Genomic DNA, 26,202 nt, shown 5'->3' with positions numbered 1-26,202 from the left:
GTTGAGCTAACAGCTGCCCCCAGAAGCCTTCCAGATCGGCCCTGCCGGCATCTTATCACAGTCATTCATCCACCACGTTTTCACCACTCCTGCTGTGATGTGGACAGTTCCTGGTCCGTTACACATGTAGTGGGTTGGACAGTGCCCCCCGCTCCCCCGCCAATTCACATCCACTGGAACCTCAGAATGTGACCTGATTTGGAAACAGGGTCTTTGCAGATGCCATTATGTTAAAAATTGAGATGAGATCACACTGGGTTAGGGTGAGCACCAAACCCAATGCGTGTCCTTAGAAAAGACAGAAAAGGACACAGAGAGAGACACAGACACAAAGAGCCACGTGAAGCCGGAGGCGGAGATTGGAGTTGTGTCACCACAAACCAAGGATTGCAAGGAGCCACTGGGAGCTGGAAGAGGTAAGAAAGGGTTCTCCCCTGGAGCCTTCAGACGGAGTGTGACCCTGCCGACAACTTGATTTTGGACTTCCAGAACAGTGAGAGAATACACTTCTGTTGTTTTAACCCACAAAGCTTGGGGTAATTTATCACAGCGGTCCCAGGAAACGAATACATATGAATTGTGCTTTTCTTATGCTTGTCCATGTCTTAAGTACTTTTGATGCATACTTCTCTTCCCTTTCAGGCTGGGGGCTTCTTAAGGGCAGGGGCAGTCTCTTCCATTAGACGGGGCTCTGAAGACAGGGGCTGTGCCTCTCTCCTCAGACTGGGCTGTCACTAGGTCCCCTCCTTCCTTAGGAACCCATCCCCTGGTGCCCAGCCCATCCTCAGCACACAATGCAGGCTCTGTGGGGGGCTGCTTGGCCCTTCCGCCTCACCTGTTTGGGTTGGCATTGATCCTCCCCTCCATAGGCTGGCAGGAAGACTCACCAACCACAAGAGACACCACCCTAGGCTCATTTTGGCCCCCTCCTCTTTGGGGTAGGTGGAGTGAGGGCCAGGTCATGGTGCCCACTTAAAGCTTGTTTAGGAGTCTGGGGCCCAGCGGACAAGCCCTCATCCCTTTAATCCCTGTTGTCCAGAAAGCTGTCTCTCCTCCAATGTCATGAGCACCAGACTGGACCATTTGTGCCTAGTTCCACGTCTGCAGAGATCAGTCCCAGGATCAAGGCCAGGGGTCTAATCCTGGGCGCTGGCCGGAAAGGGGTGGGGGACCTCAGACTTGTGTTCCAGGCTGGGGTTCCGGGGTCCAGAGGGGCAAGGAGGGCTGGCAAAAGTCTCTTCCTAGATTGTGTGCGTGAGTGTACATGTCGCTGGTTCCCTGTGCTCTTTACTTTTGGATTTCCCTTGGAGGTGGACAAGGAGCCTCTTTTGGGTTCCACAGAATCAGGTGGAAGGTTGGGGGAGGAGAGCTTTGCCCACGTCCTGCGCTCTAGGGATTTTATCCATGGCTTCCTGCCGTGGAGGGAGACAGGGTGGTGGGCAGCACAGAGAAAGCTGGTGTTGGGCTCTTCACCCACTCCTGTCCCGCAGGTCTCTGTGGAGGCTGCATTTTTCTCTGGTAGGTATCCCCCTGCCCCACCCAAGGGCAGTATGCCTCCTAACAAATGCATCTGTCCCTCAGCCAAAATCCCTGCTGCCTCTCACTGGGGTAGTTGTAGGGCTGGGCCGGGTGGGGGACCATTCCCTGGAAGGAGATTAGAGTGTCCGTCAGGGGTGGGTGGGGCAAGGCGGGGCCCTTGCTTACTCATCCTTGCAAGTCCTTGGGCGGCAGATTTGGGGAGCCCACAGCCTCAAGTGTCTGTTTCAGCATTGTCTTCTGAGCTCCTAAGCCCCGGAGAGGGGGTGCTCCCTTGGCATGTGCTTTGGTGGCAGCCAGAGTGGCAGGGAAAGGGAGGCTTTGCTTCCCTCCTGGGAGCTGTTGATCCCAGGAAGAGCGTTGGAGCCTGCAGCGGGGGCTGTTGGGGCCTGTCTGGGGAGATGGGACGCGTCAGGCAGCCCCAGACACGACTGCATTCCTCCCAACATGCCTGCTGGGGTCCGTGGGGCTGAGGGGCTGGCGGGAAGGTGGGTGTGGCTGGAGGGGGTGCCTCTGGAGGCTGCCCGGGAGACGTGGGGCAGCTGAGGTCCCAATATGCAAGCCTCCGAGGCAGAACCAAAGGGACCCCTGGAAATGTCCCCCTGAGCCTCAGGGTCTCAGGAGTCAGGGACCCTCGAGTACACTCCCAAGTGCCTGCACTGCCTCTCCACCCCCAAATCTCTTGGGCCAGCAACACAAGGGGCTCAGACCAGGGTGCCCGAGCCAGCCTCTCCCACTGCCGCTGCCCTGGGGGCCTGGAGACACCTGGGGCTAGAAGCAAAAAGGCTCTCCTGTCCTGTTCCAGGGCTGTTGCGCACCCTCTCTGTGGCCAGACGAGGCTATAACAATGCTAACCAGACTTCGTGCCGTACTTGGCTTATAAAACCCTCACATATACACTGCCACTTGGATTCTCGGAGCTGACTCTGCAGTAGGCAGGGTGGATGATGTTTACTCCCACTTTACGGTGAGGAAACTGAGGCTCGGAGAAATGTCAGGTCACACAGGGGCACACAGTAGAGCCCAGACTCAGTCTGACTCCATGCTCTTTTAGCACGTCTCTGGCTATGCCTGTGAGGCGCCCCCCACCCTTGGCCACCTGCTCTTGGCCAGCCAATGCCATGGGCCCATCCACAGGTGCGTGGAGGATCTTAGAGTCTGTGCTCAGGGTTGGGGAAAAGCTGCCTAGATTTCCCTTTAATGGGGGTGTCAGGGTGGAAGCCCGAGCCAGCTGATTGGCTGGGCGTGTTCCGGGGATGTGACAGGCTTCTCGGCACAGCCTAGCGGGTCGCATCTGGGAGGACCCCCCAAGAACTTCTCTCTTTTTATAGACGGTAATGCTGAGCGGGCATCACTGTGGTTAACGTAGCCTTGCCATGCTGGCATTTCTCCAGCCAGGAGCCACCTGGAGTGATGTCTGGGTGGATGTCAAAGGCCCACCTCATTAATGGGAGAACAGGTCACCAGGTTTCTGGGGCAGACGTCCTGCTCCCCGCCGCCTGGCCGAGCCCAACACGCGGGCTCCTGAGGGCCGCGGCTCCCAGGGCCAGATGGGAAAGTATAGCCTGCAGGCCCACACCTCCTTATGTGAATCACACCTGGTGGGACAAGAAACCAAAAACACCCTAAACAATGAGTTTCCAGTAAAATATGACAGACGTGATGAGGCGGGGGAGAGGAGGGATCTGACTGGGAGTTGGCACTGGCCTGTGGGTGGTGAAAGCCAAGGGGAATGGAAAATGCCAGGCCCGCCCCCTACTCAGGAGTATAAAGCACCCACCTCCTATTCCAACTTACCTGAGCACCTCTCTCTCCTCTCTGCCGCCTCGCTCGCTCGCTCGCTCACTCACCTCCCTCCTGGCATCATGACCACCTGCAGCCGCCAGTTCACCTCCTCCAGCTCCATGAAGGGCTCCTGCGGCATCGGGGGCGGCTCCAGCCGCATGTCCTCCGTGCTGGCCGGAGGGTCCTGCCGGGCCCCCAGCGCCTACGGGGGCCTGTCGGTCTCCTCCTCCCGCTACTCCTCCGGGGGGGCCTACGGCCTGGGGGGCGGCTACGGTGGCGGCTTCAGCAGCAGCAGCAGCTTTGGTGGGGCCCTGGGTAGCGGCTTCGGTGGAGGATATGGTGGTGGCCTTGGAGGTGGCTTTGGAGGCGGCCTTGGTGCTGGCTTCGGTGGTGGCTTTGGTGGTGGTGACGGGCTCCTGGTCGGCAGCGAGAAGGTGACCATGCAGAATCTCAACGACCGGCTGGCCTCCTACCTGGACAAGGTGCGCGCCCTGGAGGAGGCCAACGCCGACCTGGAGGTGAAGATCCGTGACTGGTACCAGAGGCAGAGGCCCGCTGAGACCAAGGACTACAGCCCCTACTTCAAGACCATCGAGGACCTGAGGAACAAGGTGTGTGGACCGGGCGGCAGGACTTGCCATTCTAGCTCCCTCGCTCTGGAGCGATAGATGCCTCAGGCCACTGGCATCTTTAGATTACTAGACCGGGCAGACGCCAACCCCGCATCCCTTCTTCTGGCTCTGGACGCCCCCCGTGGAGCCGGTCAGTGTCTCCCCGCTTTGCTCATGCCCTTCGGGGCTCCAGACCGCAGACCGCGAGAGCCTGGGGATTCCTACCCTTACATTTTACAGGGGAAGGAGTCAGAGCTTTGAGAGGTGCTGTGGCCTGCGAATCAATGGCAGAGCTGAGGCCAGAACCCGTGTGCCCACTTGCTAATACAGGAGGCAGCTACCTGTTCCCCAGCACAGGGGAGGAGCGAGGCTGTAACGGGACCAGGCTAGACACCCAAACCACTCATTAGCTCATTAGTCTGGGCTGTGGCGGCTGCCGCCCATGAGCCCTGGCACCGGCGCCCCTCCCCACCGGCAGGCGGGCACAAAAACCCCAGAGAGGCAATCAGCGGAGCCCCGCCTTACGTGTCCTGCACAGGAGGGAGCCTGGGGGACTTGTATCACCTGACTCCAGCCCCAACCCCCTGCTCCAACCTCACCCTGGGAGCCCTCCCCGCTGATCCTGCTTCCTTTCGTGCCTGGCTCTGATGCCTCACGTGGATTAGGTAAATTAGATGGTGAGGGAGAGGACTGCAGCCAATCCGGGGTTCAGTATTTCCTCTGCTTCTTCTTTTCTCATCCCTTGTGCTAGTGTGGTCTCCTCTTTTGGGAAAGTCACACCTGAGGTCCCATGCTCTGCGAGCTTAAAAGGAACGTGTGAATATGGGCAGATTGGCCTGTACAGAAAGAGGAGAATTCAGACCAGGAAGGGAGACTTGGGGACCTTAGGTCACTCTTCCACTCTGTGGGTAGGGGAACTGAGACCCTGAGACTCATCAGTGGTAGAACCAGGACTATAACTCAAGGGCTTTTTGTTCCAAGGCCAGGGCTCTTTCTATCCATTTTTTTTCTGATCCGGAGTCAGCAAAGTCGTGGGTCGAAGCTGGGCCATCAGGGGTTACCCTTTAGGTTGCTGTGGCAAAGGTTTTTGGGAGGAGGGGAGACTCAGGTGAGAGCAGGAAAGCAAAGGCCTGATGTATGCAGGCTGCAGTGAGGTCTGGCTAGTGACGTCCATTTGGCTGACGACCTGTGCCCTCTCTACCTGCAGATCCTCACGGCCACCGTGGACAATGCCAATGTCGTCCTGCAGATTGACAATGCCCGCCTTGCTGCTGATGACTTCCGCACCAAGTGAGTTCGCAGCAGTGACTCAGGATGTCCAATCTCCCCAGGGTGGGGTATTTTTGGGGCAGCGTCCCCTAAACAGGGCTGACCGGTTGCCAGGATGGCCACATGAAAACCCCTTGGGGTGCTTGTAAAAATACAAAACTCCTGGGCCCCAACCTGGAGTTCTGATTCAGTTATTCTTAACAGGCTACCTGAGTGATTCTGATCCATGGCCAGGTTTGGGTGCCATTGCTTTAAGGGAGAGCGTTTCCCCACTCCTCCACCTGCCCCTGAAGTGTAGGAGGCAGTCACATTTGGAGGCCTGTGTGCTACTGGTTGTGAGGCCAGAAGCGTCTCCCCTCCCTGAATTCTGCAGCCTAATGAACTGCCTTATTCCCTGCCCCCAGGAGTGTTCAGATCTGAGTCCTCAATGGGTGCTGTGTCCAACCACGCCATTTTCAAAATTGACTCCCTAAACCACCCACAGGGTGCCAGCTATGGGAAGAAGCTGCAGGGGGCAGAGAACAAAGCCTTCAGTGTGGCCAGGATGGACGTCCCATTCTTCTTGTCTTGGATCATTCCAGGTACGAGACTGAGCTGAACCTGCGGATGACCGTGGAGGCCGACACCAACGGCCTGCGCAGGGTGCTGGACGAGTTGACCCTGGCCAGGGCCGACCTGGAGATGCAGATCGAGAGCCTGAAGGAGGAGCTGGCCTACCTGAAGAAGAACCACGAGGAGGTGAGAACCAGCTTCGAAGATGAAGCTGGGAGGGAAAGGATGGGATTGAGATGGGGTGGCGGTGGTGTGGGCAATGCTCAGGCCAGGATCACCGGAGAGGAGGGAACCCCAACTGGTTGCCATGTCGCCATGGCTCCTGACTGTGGACCGTTCTTTGGTTGTGCAGGAAATGAACGCCCTGAGAGGCCAGGTGGGCGGAGACGTCAACGTGGAGATGGACGCCGCCCCCGGCGTGGACCTGAGCCGCATCCTGAACGAGATGCGCGACCAGTACGAGAAGATGGCGGAGAAGAACCGCAAGGACGCCGAGGACTGGTTCTTCAGCAAGGTGGGTGTCATCCCGGGGGCAGGGGGAGGGGTGGGGGAGGGACCCAGGAGACCCGCCTTCCAGGAACTTCTAGTGTGAATGACTTTTTTTTTCTTTTCTGCAGACCGAGGAGCTGAACCGCGAGGTGGCCACCAACAGCGAGCTGGTGCAGAGCGGCAAGAGCGAGATCTCCGAGCTCCGGCGCACCGTGCAGAACCTGGAGATCGAGCTGCAGTCCCAGCTCAGCATGGTAGGGGAGCTGGCAGGCTTGGATCTGATCCAGGACTGGGAGGGAGGGAGTGGCTACCCTCACTGATCCTTGATCTTTCCCTCCGTCACAGAAAGCATCCCTGGAGAACAGCCTGGAGGAGACCAAAGGCCGCTACTGCATGCAGCTGGCCCAGATCCAGGACCTGATCGGCAACGTGGAGGAGCAGCTGGCCCAGCTGCGCTGCGAGATGGAGCAGCAGAACCAGGAGTACAAGATCCTGCTGGACGTGAAGACGCGGCTGGAGCAGGAGATCGCCACCTACCGCCGCCTGCTGGAGGGCGAGGATGCTCAGTGAGTGCACTGCCCTCCTTCCGGGTCCTGCCCCCACTATTCACCTGCTGTATGCCATGTGTCTAATGATCTTGCCCTTTTCTGTCTTCATAGCCTCTCTTCTTCCCAGTTCTCCTCTGGCTCTCAGTCGTCCAGAGACGGTAAGACTTTCCTTCTCATCAAGACTGGACTCGTGACCACTTCCTGTCTCCCAGCAGGTCCAGAGAATTGGCTTTTTGAGGGGTTGAGTTAGAGTTTTCTCACCCAAGATCCCTTATAAACCTACTTGGGTAGAAGAAGCCATTTTATAAACCTTCCTTAGGGCTAGGAGTTAGTGGCCTCCACTTTTTACTTCTGTCACCTGGTGTCTGTGGCAGACTCCAATGTTCTGATGGTCAGCACCACGGACAGGACACCACATGGGTCTTCCCTTCAAGACCAGTCCACTTGGGTTGATCTGGACTGAACCAAGCTGATCTGAGTTCTTAGGAGCCTCCAGTTTGAGAACACAGACTCTGTCCTACCTTCGGGAGCTCTAGGCTGAAAAAACTGTGCAGATGGGATCAGTGCTGGGATAAGAGCAGTGAGTGAAGAGATAATCAGGGGAGAGGGCAACAGGGAGATAGTCTGCTTAAGTCTTCCCAACTCCCTGGTCTTCCCACTCCTGATTTCTCCATTGCCTGTCCTCTGCTGGTAACACCTTCTCTCCCCTCTTCCCCAGTGACCTCCTCCAGTCGCCAGATCCGCACCAAGGTCATGGATGTGCACGATGGCAAGGTGGTGTCCACCCACGAGCAGGTTCTTCGCACCAAGAACTAAGGCTGCTCAGCATTGCTCAGGCCTAGGAGCAACCCCCCCCCCCCCCCCCCCCGCTGCTTCCCCGCCGTGTGGATACAGACCACACTAGGGAATCCCCTTTCTTGCCCCCCAAGAACTTCACACTTGAGTCCTGCCTCACCCTTGCCCTCTCCTGGCATTCAATAAAGCTTCATTATCTGAGTTGCACAGCTCCCGCCTCTACCTGGTCATTGTCAGGAGTGGAGGTGGGGAGAAAGCGGGGGAAGCCTCTCTTTGAAGCCTGTCATTAACACCTGGCTGTGGCCTCTGGGACTGGGAAAAAGGGCTTGGGGGCAGACTGGGCTCAGGTCCTGGAATGGCTTTCACCATCTCAAAAGATAGAGATGGATGTGTGTACTAGGTCGTTTGTGGTGTCTCCAAGGTCATGGAGGCACATTCATTCATTCACTCACTCACTTATTTGTTTACTCATTTATTTATTAGTTTGTTTATTCACCAATATCATTGAGTGCCTTTTGTGTGCCAGGCACTGCAGCAGGTTAAAGATTTTTTTTTTAACAGTTTTGTCATCAGGGATTTCTTTGAGAATATACTGAAAGCTATAGATATTCTTTCCTCCCCCAGCCCGATAAGCACACACACACTTGCACATAATCCATGAGGTTCCTGGGTCCCCTAAGGCTCATCAGTGGAGGTCCACAAACCCAGTAAGAACTCACGCTTTACTGAGACGTTGTTTCCTTCCATCCCACCTGCTCTTGTCTCTAGAGCTGGGATAGAAACTGCCTGCTTTCAGTTGACGTAGGGCAGGTTGGTTACCATCTCCATGCCTCAGTTTTCACATCCATAAAGTGGGCACAATGACGGTACCTACCTCATGGGCTTTTTGTGAGGATTTTCTGGAAGAATGCACGTAAGGCCACCAGCACAGAACCTGGCACAGTGCAGGCTCAGGCACAGCTGTGAGTAATACTGGGGGAGCTACCTCTCGTGTGTGGTGATTTGCCATCCATGGTGAGGGCATTTTTAGAGGCTTTGGGAACAGACAGACAGGATTCTAACCCTGACTCTGTTCTGTATTATCTCTGTGATCTCGGAGAGTCTGTTTCCCCACTTATATAGTAAGCGTGGGGAACTCTGTTTCTTGCAGTTAATATGAGAATCCAGCAAGTAAATGCACAGTAAGAACCTGGGTTGTAGGTTGCAGGAGACTTCTCTGGTGGAAGTGTCTTTTTTTCTTGTCTGTAGGGAGCTGGAAAAGGAGGAGGAAGGGGAAGATCATCTGAGTGCTAGTGAAAATTCCAGAGGTGGGTAGGGCTCATTGCCCGGAGCTAGGAAAGAGTTGACTAGTCACTGTGTCAGTTTCAAGAGCTCATTCATTTGGCTGTGTGAATGAAACTTCTCGGGGGAGCCAAGGATGGGGCATGGGTTAAAGAAAGACTTAGTCCTTGAGAGCAAGGGACCTAAAAGCCTAGGTTTTGGAATTAGACACCCTGAATTGGAGTCCCAGCTCCCACACTGACTAGCATGGAAGAGTTTGGACAAGATCCTCTTTTACAAAATGGGGAATGAAAACGCTTACCACATAAGGCCAATGGTAGATAGAATGATCTCATGCAGGCAATGAGTTTAGCTTTGTGGTTGGCACATAGTCAGTGCTCTATAAATGGTACAGTAAAAGGGTGAGTTGTTAGGAATTGGAATGAAGTGATGTTGATTTCTCCTCACTTCATCTTCACCCCAGGGAAGAGACGTCTGCTTTGTGCTCCTGAAACTCTGGAATGTCTTTTTACCTGAGTTTTGTCATTAGGAAGAGTTTATCTGGGGTGATCTCCGGGGGAGGGTGTGTCATTTTGGGGACGGATGCTTAGTTTTGGAGGTATGTGAGGATAGGCCACTCAGGGAGGAGGGTGTTTGGAAAAGTTTCCTTGGATCCTGGGAAGGAGTAGTTTGGTGGCCCGAAGAATGATAGTGCCCTGGTGCAGAGGGCCACACGTTACCCCCGAGGATGGTGGACTCTGGGGTCTAGTGTTCCCAGCTGGGCGATGAGCTCACATGTGGCAGAAACCCGGGGAAAAGTTCACATTTGGGAGGCCACACGGACCTGGACGAAGAGCAAAACCTTTCAGTGGTTGCCAACGAAGACTGAAGCCTAGAATGTTCCAGATTGCGTAAGAATCCCCAGACATCACTCTGTCTTGGAGGTGGTGGCAGATTAAAGCTTCTCCACCCCCGAAAGAGATTTGCCTTAGAGGAATATAGAATGTGAGATTTCTTAGACTTGAAGGTGGTGGGGTGAGCTTCCTCCTCTCTTGACTGGTTGCCATTGACGTTTGGAGGGAATATAGGGGGTGTGGGCTTGCTTGACAGTAAAGATGGCGGCTGGAGGCCACCTGGCTGATAGCAGGGTCAGAAGTGGGAAGCGAGGAGCTCAAACATGGGCCTCGAGGGACTTCCACCCTATCTGGGCCCCAGAGAAAAAGAGCAGGTGGAGCTGCCTACCAGAGTCCCTCATGGAGGCCACCCCTCCTTGGGGTCCCCTGCCATCATACCCCACTGGGAAGAGCAGAGTCAACACTTTGGGCCCTGCTGCTGACCAGTGCTCTTGCCCACAAGGCCTGGCACCGCAAGAACACACCCGAAGACCTGGGTCAGCCACTCTGACAATGGCGAGACTGCCTCCCCTCCCACCACCTCAGATCGGAATAACAGGAAACCGAGAAAGTGACTCCACAGCACAGTCTAGTGGAGGTAGGAGGAATGGCCTCTTAGAGGCCCGGGGCAGGTCACGTGACCCTCTGGCTTCACTTCCGCAATTTGGGAAGAGCGATCCTCTCTCCCCGCCCTCGCACAGCGCACAGCGCAGAAGGGCAGTGCTGGGAGAATCAGGGAGACGGCTCTTCCAACCTCCTCAACTTAGGGCCACAGTGGCCTATACAGACTGAAAGTGGACCGGGTGCTCAGGCCTCTGGTCCCTGACCAGGTTTGCGCTCCATTCCTGTGTGTTCTCTCTCAGGGAGGGGATGGAGCTGAGAGCCCCAGGGGACGAGCATGAATTTTTTTCCCAACTCACTCCGAGGTTTCCGTCTTATGGGATAGGCCCACCTTGAAACTCTGGGTCCTCGTTAGTTTGTGGGAGAAACTTGACTTTTTCTTGTGAGAGGAACTTCACTGTGCTCTGGGAACTCTACAGTCCCAAGTGGCACATCTCCCTATGGTTATCGGATCTGGTGAAAGGCCCCTCCCCGAGGCCACAGATGACCTGGTTTGGGCAACGTAGCCAACTAGTCCTATAGGCTAGCGTCAGAGGGGGCAGCCCCAAGGAAGCCTGAGGCCCCAGAGGCTGGGTGTCCTGATGTCCCGGCCTGGCCCACCTCACTGAGCTTAGATGTTGCCACAGAGGGGACAAGAGGACGCTAGGGACTCCAGGGCAATGGCCTGGCTTCAGGCAGATAGGACAAACACGAGCAGCTCCTCCTTTGTCCTTTGCTGGGCCAGCACTTTCCTGCCGGGGCCTTCCTGTGAGGCACTATTAGCTGTAGGGCCAGACCGGGAAAAGGAAGCCTTTTCCTTTGAGGTATTCTGACGAACTTTGGGGGCATTTTGGCATGGGAGAAAGGGGAAAAAGACAAGAGAGATAGAAACAAATGCATACAGACAGAGTCAGAGAGAGAGAGAGACAAGATAATGAAGGCCTTGGGCTGGGATTAAGCAGTGAGGATCCTCCCTCCCTCCCTCCCTCCCTCCCCCCTTCCTTCCCTCCTTCCTTCCCTCCCTCATACATAGTTGTTGAAATTTACATGTGGAGGAACTTGGGGGTGAATTGAGACAGACGGAAACAAGGAGAGAGACAAAGTGGGGGAAAGCAGAGAGAGACCCAGAAGGCGTGTGAGGTTGGGAGAGGGAGCCCTGAGCCCATGTTCATCTTAGCTCCCACTCACAGCAAGACAAACCGTGTTCCGCCTTCTGTTTGTTTAGCTCTGTGACTGTGGCCAAGACACTCAGCCTCTCTGAGCCTCAATTTAGACACCTGTAAAATGATTTAAAAGTTAGTATCTACCTCATTCAACCATTGTGAGGATTAATTGTGAAGATTACCATAGGGCAGGCAAAGCAATGGGGGTCTTGCCTGGAGCCGTGGAAGTTCCTGATGGAAGAAACCATGATCCTCCAACCTTTGTGTCCTCTCCTTCCTGGTCCCACTGAGCATAGGTCCTCGGTCTTACTAGGGGCTCAGCAGACCAGAGGGGTAGACTGATAATAAGAGAGAGGACTGAGAACCCAAGTTGTCCACCAGGTTCCGGGGGAAAGTAGGGGGCAGGCACAATGCCACTGACAGGAAAATGTCCCATTAGGTGCTGGTCCTACACCAGCAGCTTTACATTAGCTCTTTTAAACCTTGCACTTTGGCCGCACTGGCCTTCTGCCTTTGCAGTCACGTTGCTTCTTCCCACCTCAGGACATTTGCACATGCTATCTATATCTTCCCGAGGACACTTCTACTCACCTTCACTGAAGTGTCTTTTTCTCAGAGAGACCCTCCCCGATCTCCCAGATGGGGTCACACCTTTGTCATGTGCTCCCCATTTCCCTACCAATAGTACTCACCCCAGTTTTGAATTATATACCTTTATTCTTTTTTAAAAACTTTTCTTTGAATATTTATTTTTGAGAGACAGAGACAGACAGACAGACAGAGTGAGAGCAAGGGAGGGGCAAAGAAAGAGGGAGATACAGAATCCAAAGCAGGCTCCAGGCTCTGAGCTGTCAGCACAGAGCCCAACACGGGGCTCGAATCCACGAACCATGAGATCATGACCTGAACCAAAGTCAGGTGCTTAACCAACTGAGCCACCAGGTGCCCCTATATACCTTTATTCTTGAGGGTCTGTTTTATCCCATAACTGTCCAAGAAGGTAGGTAGGGCTTATGTCTGGCTTGCTCACCACTTTATCCCCAGCACTCAAGACAATGCCTGGAACAGAGTAAATATTCAAGAAATGATGAATCCAAACTTACAGTGAGGAAGTTGAGATTCAGCGAGGGGAAGTGACTCTTCCCAAATTGAGTGGGAGAACTTGGCTTCAGACTCAGACCTGTCCGGCTCCAAAAGCTAGTGCCCTGAACCTCTTTGCCAGGTATGCCCTCGCACCCTTGGCCATGACCCCTGGTGTCATGGGTCTGGTTAAGTGGGGGTGATGACAGGCACTTAATGTGTGAGGAAAGAATTAGAACAGGTGCAGGCGCCTGGCGCTGAGCCAGTGGGCAGTCCCTGCCTAGATAGGTAATGGAGGGGCGGGCCCATGCTCCACGCCCAAGCAGCCACGCAGGATGACTAAGGGCCTTCCTTGGGCCCCACCTGGGGCTCAATGACACAGCAAGTCTGGGGTGTGAGCGGCTGGTGGCAGGCAAGCAGCAGGGCTCTTGTGGCCAGTGGAAGCCTGTCCTTGTCCCCTCATCCCCCCAGTCCCCTTAACACCTGCCCTATGGGGACACCTCGCAGGTGGGATCTGGTTCCCTGTCTGTCCCTCTGCCTGCCTGAGTCCCAGCAGCCCCTTCCCTCCCACTCCCCCTCTGCAGGCAGGGCTTGCACCGCGCAGGCTGGAACCGTGGGTGCAGGTGGCAGTCTTGCGTGTGGGGCGGCAGAGGCAGGGCCGCTCCTCCTCGGGTCCCTGGGCTGTGTGTGCGCCATTTCTCACTCACCTTCTGGAGGTTTCCTGCAGGAGGTGGTCGAGGTGGGACTCAGAGGGCAGCCCCTGGGCCCTGAGAGGGTGGGAGAGTGAGCCATGTCACATGGCCCAGAAGAAATCGCTCACTAAGGCCAGGGATCTGTCAGCCTGCCCCGTCCCTGAACTGCTCTCACGCAGCCTGGGTCCTTGTGCCAGACAGAGAACTTGGGGGAGGGAAGGGACGGCACCCAGGGGCTTCTGGAGGAGGGCCTCATTTCCGGGCCGTAGGGTGGTCCAGTACAGCAAGCTGCTCTTGGCATTGGAAGTAGAGCCGGATGCGGAGAGGACAGGTAGGGGTGGGGGGGCAGGGCCGCACATGGGGAGTAGCTGGACATTCATCCAGGGACCCCTCCAGACGGGCCTGACGCATGCACTGTCTTTATGGCCCCAACAACTGTGTATGGAAGGGCTTCTCATGAAGAAACAGGCCAAGGCCCCCAGGGTAGGGAGAGTGCGGCCGGGAGGCAGCTCCTTCTCTCTCCACACCACTGCTTCCCTGAGCCCCGATGAGGAGTGCCAGATGGAGAGAGCAGAGAGAGAGCAAGGGCTCAGGAGACGGTGGCAGGCACTGGAGATGTGCAGGGGCGGCCCAGATGTGGGAGAAAAGCCTGGACCTCTTAGCACCCAGGGAAGGGAGGGGAGCTGGCAGTGACCAGGGTTCCTTCAGTGCAGGCAGAAAATTGGCCAGATAAGTCCAAAATTCAGGGGACAGCCAGAGGTGACAGTCAACCTGGAGCACATGGCCTGTTAAGTCTTGCCTTGCTGGTCCCCTGGGAGTTGGGTGTCCCCACGGGCGACCTGGCCTTCCTGTGCAGCCACAATGGAAGTCTGAGGATTACAGCCTGCAGCTCTGAGCTGAGGGAGGGTTAGGGCCAGCCCGGAGCTGGGGGAGCTGAGGAGGTGGCTGGGGGCAGGGTTTGGAGGGCTCGGGAACACGGCTGGGTAAGTGTCGTCTGTCACTAGAGCCATCTGGGCAGAGGTGCCCCCGCTGGGACCTTCTGGTCAGGCAGGCAGGTCTCAACTGCCTCGACGCAGTCAGGCATGGACGTTCAGGAGCCCCCAGCACGAATGCATTTGCAGGGGGCGCACGCATAGGGCCCCAGAGGTGCTGCTCAGCTAGCTCTTGCCTCCCCTGTTCACCCCGGCTGCCCCGACCCCTCCTCCATCCAGCTCGGGCACCGAGACCTGGGCTTTGCATCCCAGAGTGGCAGCAGCTCATGGGGATCAGGGGAGGAGGTAAAAAGGAAGGGGCCTTCCCAGGGCTCCAATCACATGGCAGGTGCTGGGGTCACCAGCAGAGCTTGACGGGAACCAGGGAAAGGTTTACAAAGAACACACTTGCCACTGACTTCAGTCTAAGAGTTTCCTGTGTGTTAGGCATTCACGAAATGCCTTCAATATTTTATGTATCACCTGTTTAATGTTTTATTTAATATTTAATATTGATATTTTGTACTGCCCATTTAAATAGTTAATGCATTTTGGTACATCTGTTCACCTTTCATGTCTTTTTAAAAATTTTATTTATTAAAAATTTTTTTTAAATGTTTATTTATTTTTGATGGGGAGAGAGAGAGAGAGACAGAGCACGAGTGGGGGAGGGGCAGAGAGAGAGGGAGATGCAGAATCTGAAGCAGGCTCCAGGCTCTGAGATGTCAGCGCAGAGCCCGATGCGGGGCTCGAACTCACAGACCGCGAGATCATGACCTGAGCCGAAGTCGGACGTTTAACTGACTGAGCCACCTAGGCACCCCTAAATTTTATTTATTTAAATTTTTTTAAACATTTATTTATTTTTGAAAGAGAGAGACAGAGCTCTAGCGGGGGAGAGGCAGAGAGAGAGGGAGACAGAATCTGAAGCAGGCTCCAGGTTGCGAGCTGTCAGCACAGAGCCCAATGTGGGGCTCGAACCCATGAACTGTGAAATCATGACCTGAGCCAAAGTTGGAGGCTGAAGTTACTGAGTCACCCAGGTGTCCCTTATTTTTTAATGTTAGAGAGAGAAAGAGAGAGAGAGAGAGAGAGAGCAAGGGAGAGAGGCAGAGGGAGAGAGAGAGAGAGAGAGAGAGAGAGAGAGAGAGAGAGAGAGAGAGAATCCCAAGCAGGCTCCATGCTCAGTGTGGAGCCTGACTTGGGGCTCGAACCCACAACCCTGGGATCATGACCTGAGCTGAAATCAAGAGTTGGGCACTCAACCAACCCATTTCAACAAATGGATGTTTATGAAGGAAATCCTTTATTACTCTATTACTAGCAAAAAATGAAAACCAGAATCACTTGCCAGAAATGGAAGGAAATAAATACTTAACTTAACTAGACACTGTTGCTTCCTGAAGGTTCTGAGCCCAAGGCCAGCTTTGGTCTGTGAAACAACGATGGGCAGTTACAGACGGGTGTTGAAGGGGCTGTAGAGTCCAGTTGAGATTTTCTCCTTGACTGATCAGAAAATTGAAAAATGGAAAAAGGGAATGTTTTCTTACCATGTGACTCTATTATTTAGCAGAGTCTCTGTGCATTGCCTAAAAGCATCTCAAGAAACACTGGTCCTTTGTGAAGCCTAAGCATCCTTTAGCTACAGCACAGAGGTCATTGCCTTTTTCAGAAGCTGTTGCTGACCACCCTGGCCTCTCTCTTTTCACCTTTATTTCTCTTTCAGCTCTTAGCACCTCCTAACTGGAATGACCGGTTGTCGTTCCTTTACTCCATGTGTGTTGGGATCCTACTTGGACGAGACACGGTGCTGGGCACCAGGACAAGTACAAGATGCATAAGCATGGGAAACTGCAATGGAGCAAAGTGCAAAGCCAGAGGGAGAGAACGCAGGAGGAGGGGGCACACAGATGGTTCGCTAGAGATGAGTAGGAGTCTCTGGGTAGAAAAGACGGAGGGATATTTGGACTGGAGCAAACTGGAAGCCCCGAGCATCATCTGAGGTTTGAAGGGTGTTTGGGAGCGTTGCGTGATTTGGTTAGGGGGTCTGGGGAACGGCAGCCGGTCAGGCTGGAATGGAAAGACTGGCCTGGGCCTTGAGTGTCAAGAGTGTGGACCTTCTCTTGGGGGTGAAGGGAAGTCGGAGAACTGTGGTCACGCCCAGGTCGGGAAAGACCACTTTCCCCAGGGGAGGAGTCCGGACTGAGCGAGGCAGGGAGAGCCACTGCGAGCTGATGGTAAAGATCCAGGAGGGGGCAGAGTCCAGAGGGCCTCTGGGGCTGAAGGATCAGAGGTGGTGAAACCGTTTCTGGAGCCCTTCTCAAGCGTCTCTTCCTAGGAGATGGGCACACCATTAACATCATCCTTTCACAGAGGAGAGAACGGAGGCACCGAGGAATTACATAACGTGGCAGAGTCACATGTCACACAGCTCGTGAGCGGGCAGCGGGGGTTGCCTCGGGTAGTCTGGCACCAGAGTCCCCTGCCTTTCTTACCGCTGTCTCCTGGCCCTGCTCACCAGAACACGCTTCGGACCTTCTGCCAGGAGCAGGGGGCTTGCGCATTCCAGGAGGGCTGGGAAATCGCACATCTCTGTATCCCTCAGGGCTCAGTACGGACTAGGCAGTCAACCAAGGTCAATTCCATACCCGCTGCTGGGCCCTGCTGAAGGATCAGGACAGTGGAGCCCCTTGCCTTCCTGCTCCAAGGTCAGCCAGCCTCAGTACCACTGTCTTTATTCAGTCTTTCTCCCCGCGTCCTTTGTGTGAACACCGCTTGCTATTTCCGAGCGCTGGTGGGCATGTGGCTGTGTTGCGGTCTTTCTGCCATGTCATTTGCTTCCTTCGTCACACTGGGGTTTCTGAGAGCAAGGACCGGGTTCCGCATCAGACTGGGGCTCCGTGAGGGCAGGGGCTGGGCTTCCCACCATCACTGGCAGCTCTCTGTGGGCTGGGACTGTGCCTCCTCCATCCTCGGGGATGACCCCGTGGTCCCCCAGTCCTAGCCCACCCACAGTGGGCACAAGGTGGGAGCAGGGAGGGGTGCACACAGTGATAACCATCAGTGGGGGAGAAGACTCTATTCCTAGGAGTTCCTATCCCAGAGGGGCTAAGTCTCAGACCTGCTGCCAGGCCGGCTGGAGACCAAACTCCAGGATCTAGGTCACCCCCTTGGCGGCAGAGCTGATTTATGGTCCCCCTGACAGCCTAATATCACCAAATTACCCCACACAATGGAGAGAGGCTGGGCTGCCTCCGGGGAGTCAGAGAAGGACGCTGAGCCTGGGCAGCACTGCCGCCTCCCGATCGCAGACCTCCTTCAGGTCTGTGGGGGGAGGCTGGTGCCGACAGAGGGCACACCCAGGCATGCCACCTTCAGCTGGGGGTATAAGTAAGAAGCCTTGGGGACAGCCCTGTACCCTGCACTCGGGAACTAGCAGCGCTCTGACGACTGCCTCCTATCCCACGAGCTGCAGCAGGGCCAGCCATGAGTTGCAGACAATTCTCCTCCTCTTACCGGAGCCAAGGCAGCTCCAGGGGCGGCGGGGGCAGCATGATGTCCTCGTTAGGTCGCGTCAGCTCCTCAGGGGCCGCTGGAGGAGGGGGCCGATTCAGCTCTTTCAGTGGCTACGGAGGGGGGCGCTCCGGGGCCTGTGGGAGGGGAGGTGGTGGCAGTTTTGGCTCCAGCTACGGTGGAGGATCTGGGGGTGGTTTTAGTGCTGGTAGCTTCGGTGGAGGTTCCAGGCGCTTCGGTGGTGTGTCTGGAGGGGGCTTTGGGGGTGGATCTGGAGGAGGCTTTGGAGGCTCTGGGGGCTTTGGGGGTGGATCTGGAGGAGGCTTTGGAGGCTTTGGGGGCTTTGGGGGTGGATCTGGAGGAGGCTTTGGTTTTGGTGGCGGTTCTGCAGGAGGCTTTGGGGGATCTGGGGGCTTTGGCGGTGACTTTGATGGTGGTGCTGGTGGTATTCTGGGCGCTGATGAGAAGACCACCATGCAGAACCTCAATTTCCGGCTGGCCTCCTACTTGGAAAAGGTGCAGGCACTAGAGGAAGACAACAATAAACTGGAGGGTAAGATCCGGGAGTGGTATAACAAGCAGGGACCCATGGCCTTCCAAAAGGATTACTCCCCCTACTGTGACACCATCGAAGACCTCAAGAACCAGGTAGGTGGGGAAACTCTGATCTTTCTCTCCTGGTGTCTCTGTCTCTGTCTCTCTCTCTTTCTCTCTCATACACACACACACACACACACACACACACACACACACACACACTCACATGCTTCATCAACTTTCAGAGTCTGGGAAGAAGAGAGGACAGGCTTAGGTTAGCATGGGGGAGCCTGGGACTGGTTGTGGGGGGTCTCCTCTTGGCCTGACCCTAAGTTGGGAATGGAGAGGCAGTGTGGAGGGAGCACAGTGATGGAGGCACTGCCCTGGGAGCCAGTGATGCAGTCTTGGGTCTGCCATCAATTCACTATGCCCTCTCTGGGAAACCTGATGCCCTCTATGGATCTGTTCTCCTACACATTTAATGCATGGGATGGGCAGACCAGCTCTTGTCCCTGTTGGTTCGAAACTTCTGTAATGATATGAAAAAAAAATCCTGTTTGGAGCAGATCGTGTGGCTCAAGAGAGGAGGTAATCTGTGCGTGTCTCTCCTCTCACTCTTTAAGAATTTCGAACTTTCTAGTTTGGGAAACTTAGAAGTTGTATCTCTTCCTTCCTACTTCTCTTGGGCTTCTAGAGGGGCCTGTCTTGGTCTTTCCAGTTGGACGCAGACACACATGCTGGTTGTTTAAGGGGATGAAGAGGATCTAGAACTCCGGGGATGGAAGTAATCTACTTTTCCATACCCCCTACCTGCCCGTATCTACTCATCCTCCTACCACCCATTCATCTATATACCCACTCATCCATCCAGCCATGTTTCTATCTATCCACTTATTCATCCACTCAATCTAGTGAATGACCACCCTCAGTGTTGCCTCCGGCAGACAAAGTGATGTACCAGACTTGGTCTCTGTCCTTGAGGAGCTCTCAGTTTAGCTAATTTGCCAAATGAATGAATGAATGAATGAATGAATGAATGTCACACTGAACATCCTTGCTGAAGTCTGTGAGGGGTATGTGCCAGGTACCAGCTGTTGGAAGCTTCTCCTACGTTTTAAGCATCTTCCCGGATGGGGCCATCATCTCTTATGGCTTTGCCTGGCCTCTTGCCTTCCCAGCAGTGGGTCATAGCAGAGGAACATGGGCTCCATGCCATCTCCTCTGTTCTTAGATTCTGGACACCACAGTGGGCAACCATAAGACTCTCCTGGATCTTGACAACATTCGCATGACATCGGATGACTTCAGGATGAAGTGAGTCTGGCTGCCACTCCCTCTGCTGTCAACAATCTTTCTCCACCCCCTAGTGCTCTAAATGTCCCAGTAGGGACTTGTGCCCTCTTGCTCATTCCCACCCATGGCTGGTCTGCAGGTATGAGATGGAAAGCACCCTGCGACAAGGAGTGGAGGCTGACATCAATGGCTTGCGGAAGGTGCTGGATGATCTGACCATGCAAAAATCTGACCTGGAAATGCAGTATGAGTCTCTGCAGGAGGAACTGATTTTCCTCAAGAAGAATCATGAGGATGTATGACACTGGCTACTTATGGCTTATTGAGGAGTGGGAGGAATGGAAGTGCAGCGACAATGGGGGGACAGCTATGGGGCATTGCCTGGGAGACACCCTCTCCGTGACTTTTGAGGACACTCTCCCAGTGCTTCCTTAGCAGTGCCTACGGTGGTGATTGGGCTTTGCCTTCCCAACTGTGCCCCTTTTTTGTACCTCTGGGAAAGCAGGGAGGGCTAAAATGTGGTGGAGAGGATCCTACCCCTTGACCTCATAGACCCATCATCCCTGGCAGGAGATGAATCAGCTGACTGGGCAGAACTCTGGGGATGTCAACGTGGAGATGAATGCTGCTCCTGGCAAAGATCTCACCAAGATCCTCAATGACATGCGCGAGCAGTATGAGAGGATCAGTGCTAAGAACCGTAGGGACATTGAAGAGCAATATGAGACTCAGGTGAGCAGAGCGGGCTGCCCATTCAACCTTCTCTCCTTCTTCCATGCATCCCTCCATTCCTCCACCCCATCCCTCTCTCCTCCCACCCCTCCATCTCTCGGTTCAGCTGTCCTCCATCCAGCTTCAGTCATTGCCCACAAACATGATTACTGAGTGGCTTGTCAGTGACAGCTTTATGTGAAGTCCTGATGTCTCAGACATGAGCCAATAAGATTGCTGCTCTCAAGAAGCTCACAATTTATTACATGTGTGAACAAAGGCAGAGCATGAACAACTCATGTAAGTCTACGTGCTATCAGACCCCCCAGTAGAGGTGCGTGGTGTGCCTCTTATACCACACTGAGCTCTCCGATGTCTTCCTTTCTCCTTGAGCCTCCAGAGCCTACCACACGACCCTGGCATATGAGGGCATGGTCTCTAGTGTGTGTGTGCGTGCTTGTGTGTGTGTGTTTGGGGGTCGGTTTGAAATGAGGTTAGAAAGGTGGTTTGGGGACAAGTGTGAAGAATCTTAGAGCCTTGCTGAGAGGGAATGTTAAGTTGAGAGAATTGGATTACTCTGGTTGGCTAGCAGACCCAGGACTCAGGATAACTTGTCTTTGGTTTTGGCTCACTCTTGGTCCTGGAGGCAAAGGTCCGGGTGAGTGGGGCAGAACCTTCTCCATTGCAGCTTCTGGTCCAGCCTGGTTCTCACTGAGTTCTTGGGTTTTCAGATGAGCCAGATGGAGCAGGAAGTGACAAATAGTGGCCGGGAGATGGAGTCCAGCAACAAGGAGGTGACCCAGCTCCGGCACAGCATCCAGGAGATGGAGATTGAGCTGCAGTCTCAGCTCAGCAAGGTTGGCCGTTCTGCTCTAGACCCTCTGCCAACGTGAGGCACAGGAGGCTTGACATAATCCCCAGGAGTGGGACGGGGAGGAGCTATGATGTAGCATCCCTCTTATAGCCTCCTCATGCCCCCTAGAAATTGGCCCTGGAGAAGTCCTTGGAAGACACCAAGAACCGCTACTGTGGCCAGCTGCAGCAGTTGCAGGAGCAGATCAGTAACCTGGAGGCTCAGCTCACTGAGATCCGGGGAGAGATTGAGTGCCAGAATCAGGAATACAGCGTTCTGCTCAACATCAAGACACGGCTGGAGCAGGAAATTGCGACTTACCGCAGCCTCCTTGAGGGTGGCCAGGAGGACTTGTAGGTGCCCCAGGATTCTGTGGAATCCCTAGGAATTGATAAGTCCCTGACATTGCATCTGTCTCTCTGGACACAGGCAGTTGGGAAAGTTCCTGTACACAGGAACTTTCTTATGGGTTGAGGACTTCTCCATTCGGTGGGGGAGCCTCGGGGCATCTGGGCTTTGGGAAAGGAGGTTGGTAACAATGAGAAAAGGGACTACTCCTTGTTCCAGGGAGAGGGAGGCTCTCCTTTCCAGCTGTGGTGCCAGCCTAGTCTGTCCTCTAGCTTGCAGAAGGAAAACTCAGGAAGATTCACATTTGGGTCTTGACTCTGTTCAGGTCCATCCTTGTATATGTAGTGGGGTCTCTCATTTTCTCTCTGTGTTATCTTTCATTCTCAGTGAATCTCATGAATCTGGACAAAGGTGCTCTGGAGGTGGCAGAGGAAGTGGATATCACGGTGGAAGTGGAGGCAGTCATGGAAGAGGATCCTGGGGAGGAAGTGGAGGTAGCCATGGAAGAGGAAGTGGAGGCAGCTATGGAGGAAGAGGTAGTTCTGGAGGAGGAAGTAGAGGTAGCCACGGAGGAGGAAGTGGTGGCAGCTATGGTGGAGGAAGTAGTTCTGGAGGAGGAAGTGGAGGCAGGAGAGGAAGTGGTGGCAGCTGTGAAGAAGGAAGTGGATCTGGAGGAGGAAGTGGTGGCAGCTACGGAGGAGGAAGTGGATCTGGAGGAGGAAGTGGCGGCAGCTACGGAGGAGGAAGTGGATCTGGAGGAGGAAGTGGTGGCAGCTATGGAGGAGGAAGTGGAAGATCATCTCAGTCCCAGTCCTCTTCCTCAAAATCTGGTGAATGTGATGATACACAAGGTAAGGGACAACTCTAGCTCATGGGGTCAGGGAGGCACGGGTGTTAAGCTGTCATGGTACCACCCCTTTTTGAGTATCTTTGAGCTTCTCTAGGGGATACGTACTCTGAACAGAGCTAGATTTTAGGGAGGTCTCTAGTAAGGTGTTATAGACTTGCCCTTATTTCTTAATTATCATTAATTTTGACAAACCTTTGGGTGAGGCTAGGACCAAATCTACATGGCCTGAGTCTCCATAGCTTAGGAGTTTGGTTGGAAATTGTGCATTATCTTATATGTTTCCCATCACACCCTATGAGGTGGTATTATTATTCCCATTTTAGAGATAAGGGAAATGAGGTTCCGAGAAGAGAAGTAGCTTATTCAAGGTCATACAATCAATAAATGAGGAACTCAGCTCTGTGGGTCTCCACAGCCAATACTTTCCATCATCGTGAGGATGGGAAGACCTGGATTGGCAACATTTCAGGTAGAAAAGAGGTTCAGGTACTGTAGTCAGTGGTTGGCTCATACAAATCAGTTATATGGTGCAACTATCTAAAGGGGCATACACTGAACAGAAAAGTGTAATGTAAGAGTCACACCGTGAAGTGGTCTCTAGGTCAGAGAAACTTTCCCCTTGTGCATGTTGAATTTTATGAATTATATGAAATTGTAGTAAAAAGTCTGGGTAACATGACCGGGGATGTTTAGCTCAGAGAAACCTTGAGGTGCATGGAAGCTGTCCTTGTCTAAGGTGTCTGGTGTGGTTTTGTGCAACAAGAGGAACCACAGGGCCATGGATGTGCATGTATGGGCAGAGGCTGGGCCATACTTACCTCAATATCCAAGAAATGTACTAATAAGGCTATTGAATGGAAGAGGGACCAGGCTCATGAAACTTCATCTTCAGAAATGGGAGAGTATCAGTCAGGGCTGCTGCAGGAGAGCTTTAGGAATTGGATGGGGGCCACTAGGACCCCAAGGTCCTTCCAGCTCTTTGAGCTCCAGTCTCCTCGCTCTCAGTTTGCCTATCTTTCTCTAAGTCTTGGTTTCTCTGTCTTGTGTTCTAAGTCCTCCCTTCTCACCCTTACCTCTCTTCCATCTCTCTACAGGCTATCAGATTCGATACTAGAGCTCCTGTAAATGTTTTTGGCTCCGCCTCAGCTGAGTGTCCCCCAGACGGGCAGCCCCCCAACAAAGCCTGCTTATTGCCTTCTGACATCAAGGATGGCTGGCAACGAGTCCCAGGGCTCATTTGGGACTGGGCTGAATGGGCATGTGTGCCTCTGGCTGCTCACTGGCTCCCTCCCCTAGGAGGGCTGGGGAGACCTCTCTTCCAACTGTCTGGTCTGGGGGTGATCCCACTTCCTGCCTGATCTCAATTTCCCAATAAAGCTTTCCTACTGCAAATCAAACTTGGACTTTGACCCATTTGTTCTTTGGGATTAAGAAGGGACAGAAAGGAGGTGAAGGGAGAATCAACTGAATCCACTTTGCAAAGTGTTGGTCAGGTTTTCTATCAGTTGACTTTTGCTTGTAACAAAGCAACCCACGATTTAGTGGCTTAAAATAATAATCATTTATTTAGCTCATGATTTTGCAGTTGGTAGTTTAGACTGGGCAGTTCTATTTTCCTTCAAGCATCTGTGGCCAACTGCAATTTGGCTAGCTGCTCTGCCTCTGGGGCTTGGCTACATGCTGCCTGGGGGTGCTGGGGGTGAATGACACACATACTTCTCATCCTCCAGTTGGCTAGCTCAAGCAAGTGTCTCAGGAGAGTGAGTGGTAGTGTGCAAGGCCTCTTGGGGCTTGGGCTCAGAGTAGTCACTTTGGCTCTATCTTACTGCCCAAAACAACTCCCAGACTTGGCCAGATTCAAAAGCAGGGGAAATAGACTCTTCTCAATGGGAGGAGCTACAAAGTCACAGGGCAAGGACATGGATATAGGAAGGGCAATGACTGAGGCCAGTTTTTGCAAACAATCTGCCATAGCCTATTAGCAGGTCCTATGTCTGGTACAGAGAGAAAGAAGGCAAACACCATGTGGTTTTTGCTTTGGAAGATTTCACAGATGGCAAAAAATATAGCCCAAATAAAAGAGCTCCAAGGCAAAGTAAGGGATATTGTATACGCCTTGACATATATCCCTGTCAACAATGTTGACAGCAACCAACAATGTTCTCCAAAGATTCTGATGGGCCTGATATAGAATTACTTTTCCTGACAAGGGATGGACAGCCCCTCAGCCTGTGTTCCGGATATTATCACAGCTGATGTTAAACCCCCCAAAGCTTGGAAGCTTAAAACAATAACATTGATTTGGGGGCTTGGTGGGGACAGCTCACCTCTGTTCCACTTGGTGTCATTGTGCCTCACAGGCTGGAGTCATTTGAAGTCTTACTCACCTGTCTGGCACCTGGGCTGGAAAGACTCAAATGTGGGGCTGGCCCTGCAGGGGCTCCTCAGTAGCTTTGTATGGAGATTCTCAGTGTGACCCTTCCAGCAGGGTAGCTTCAGGGCAGCCAGAATTCTTACATGCTGGAAGAAGTTGTTTTGCTTTATTATCTAGACTTGGAAGTCATGCAGGGTTCCCCTCTGTTGTAGTGCTCGGGCCTGCTTAGATCCAAGGGAGGAAGCATAGACCTTGCAGGGGGCAGGATTCTAAGATGACCCCAGTTATTCAATCAAACATGAACCTAGGTATTGCTACGAAGGGATTTTGGAGAAATAATTAAGGTCTCTACTGTGTTGACCTTAAGATAGGGAGATTATCCAGTGGGCCTGACATAATCATATAAGCTCTTTAAAAGGAGAGAGTTTTCTCTGGATGATCATAGAAGAGGAAGTCAGAGATGTGAAGCGCAAGATTTTGATTTGCCATTGCTGGCTTGAAGATGAAAAGGGGCATATGGCAAGAAATGTGGGTAGCCTCTAGAAGCTGAGAGCCACCCAGAAAAAGGGGACCTCGGTCCTCCAGCTGCAAAGAACGGATTTTTTTCCAAAAACAAGAAAGAGTTTGGAAGCAGATTTTCCACCAGAGTCTCCAGATGAGGACTCAGACTGGCCAACATCTTGATTTCAGCCTTGTAACACCCTTCACAGAAAACACCTGCAGAGCTGTGGGCTAATAAATGGGTGCTGTTTTAAGCTTCTACATTTGCAGCAATTTTTAAAGCAGGAATAGAAAACAAGTACAGATCCCATATCAAGATGGAGGAGTGTCAATGTCACATTGAAGATCAGCATGTGGAATGGGATATAGTGATCTTTGGAAAATACACTTTTAAAAAACACATTTAAAAAACCACACTTTATTTATTTGTTTGGAGGTGGGGAGAAGGGCAGAGAGAGAGAAGGAGAGAGAAAATCCCAAGCAGGCTCCATGCTGTCTGCCCAGAGCCCGATGTGGGGCTCGATTTCACGAATCATGAGATCATGACTTGAGCCGAAATCAAGAGTTGGATGCCTAACCGACTGAGCCACCCAGGCGCCCTGGGAAAGCAAAATATGCCACAGATTGGCCAAATTATTGGGGGAGAGGTTGCATAAAGGTAAACTTAGGACAACAAGTAACACGGAAGCTCAGGAAAACCCAAGACCCTGGGGTTTATGAAGATGGAAGCTGGATAGTGTCTCTGGGTCCAAGATGGCTCTAGCAAGTTGCTGGAGCAGTGAGAATTTGTGATCATTTCGCTAGTGCTCCACCCTTACTGTGCCACTGGTTACTCTCTTCTCTGGTTCTCTTCCTGCTTCAAGCTGTCTTCCTCTCCTACCACTTTAATCTTCTCTCTACCTTTCTACCTCAAGATTGTCCACCTTGAGTCTGAGGCTTCCCAAGGGAGAAGCCAGAACCTTGCTTTCCCAACCTCCC

The 26,202-nt window shown here is 53.4% G+C and overlaps 2 protein-coding genes across 2 annotated transcripts; both read left to right on the top strand.

Moving 5' to 3' along the window:
- The first annotated feature begins 3,314 nt into the window (after positions 1-3,314).
- LOC106972556 (keratin, type I cytoskeletal 14) lies at positions 3,315-7,794 on the top strand. Its single transcript, XM_027048849.2, has 8 exons — positions 3,315-3,932; positions 5,140-5,222; positions 5,783-5,939; positions 6,106-6,267; positions 6,371-6,496; positions 6,588-6,808; positions 6,902-6,948; positions 7,509-7,794. The coding sequence occupies exons 1-8, from the start codon at positions 3,402-3,404 to the stop codon at positions 7,604-7,606; spliced, it is 1,425 nt and encodes a 474-aa protein (XP_026904650.2). The 5' UTR covers positions 3,315-3,401; the 3' UTR covers positions 7,607-7,794.
- Positions 7,795-12,018: 4,224 nt separating this feature from the next.
- KRT9 (keratin 9) lies at positions 12,019-23,746 on the top strand. The gene is made up of 9 exons (XM_015069585.3): positions 12,019-12,723; positions 15,971-18,405; positions 19,526-19,608; positions 19,727-19,883; positions 20,158-20,319; positions 21,030-21,155; positions 21,281-21,504; positions 21,887-22,350; positions 23,444-23,746. Exons 2-9 carry the CDS (start codon positions 17,731-17,733, stop codon positions 23,461-23,463), a joined length of 1,911 nt encoding a protein of 636 aa, XP_014925071.3. The 5' UTR covers positions 12,019-12,723; positions 15,971-17,730; the 3' UTR covers positions 23,464-23,746.
- The last annotated feature ends 2,456 nt before the right edge of the window (positions 23,747-26,202 follow it).

The sequence above is a fragment of the Acinonyx jubatus genome, chromosome E1 (assembly GCF_027475565.1).
Source record: "Acinonyx jubatus isolate Ajub_Pintada_27869175 chromosome E1, VMU_Ajub_asm_v1.0, whole genome shotgun sequence".
Lineage (NCBI taxonomy): Eukaryota > Metazoa > Chordata > Mammalia > Carnivora > Felidae > Acinonyx > Acinonyx jubatus.
This window is presented reverse-complemented; position numbering and strand designations above follow the sequence as displayed.

Coding starts and splice junctions, on each gene's coding strand:
- LOC106972556 (XM_027048849.2), top strand. CDS start 3,402: ATGACCACCTGCAGCCGCCAGTTCACCTCCTCCAGCTCCATGAAGGGC. Junction 5,940..6,105: donor TGAAGAAGAACCACGAGGAG/GTGAGAACCAGC, acceptor TTGGTTGTGCAG/GAAATGAACGCCCTGAGAGG. Junction 6,268..6,370: donor AGGACTGGTTCTTCAGCAAG/GTGGGTGTCATC, acceptor TCTTTTCTGCAG/ACCGAGGAGCTGAACCGCGA.
- KRT9 (XM_015069585.3), top strand. CDS start 17,731: ATGAGTTGCAGACAATTCTCCTCCTCTTACCGGAGCCAAGGCAGCTCC. Junction 21,505..21,886: donor GAGGGTGGCCAGGAGGACTT/GTAGGTGCCCCA, acceptor TTTCATTCTCAG/TGAATCTCATGAATCTGGAC. Junction 22,351..23,443: donor TGAATGTGATGATACACAAG/GTAAGGGACAAC, acceptor ATCTCTCTACAG/GCTATCAGATTCGATACTAG.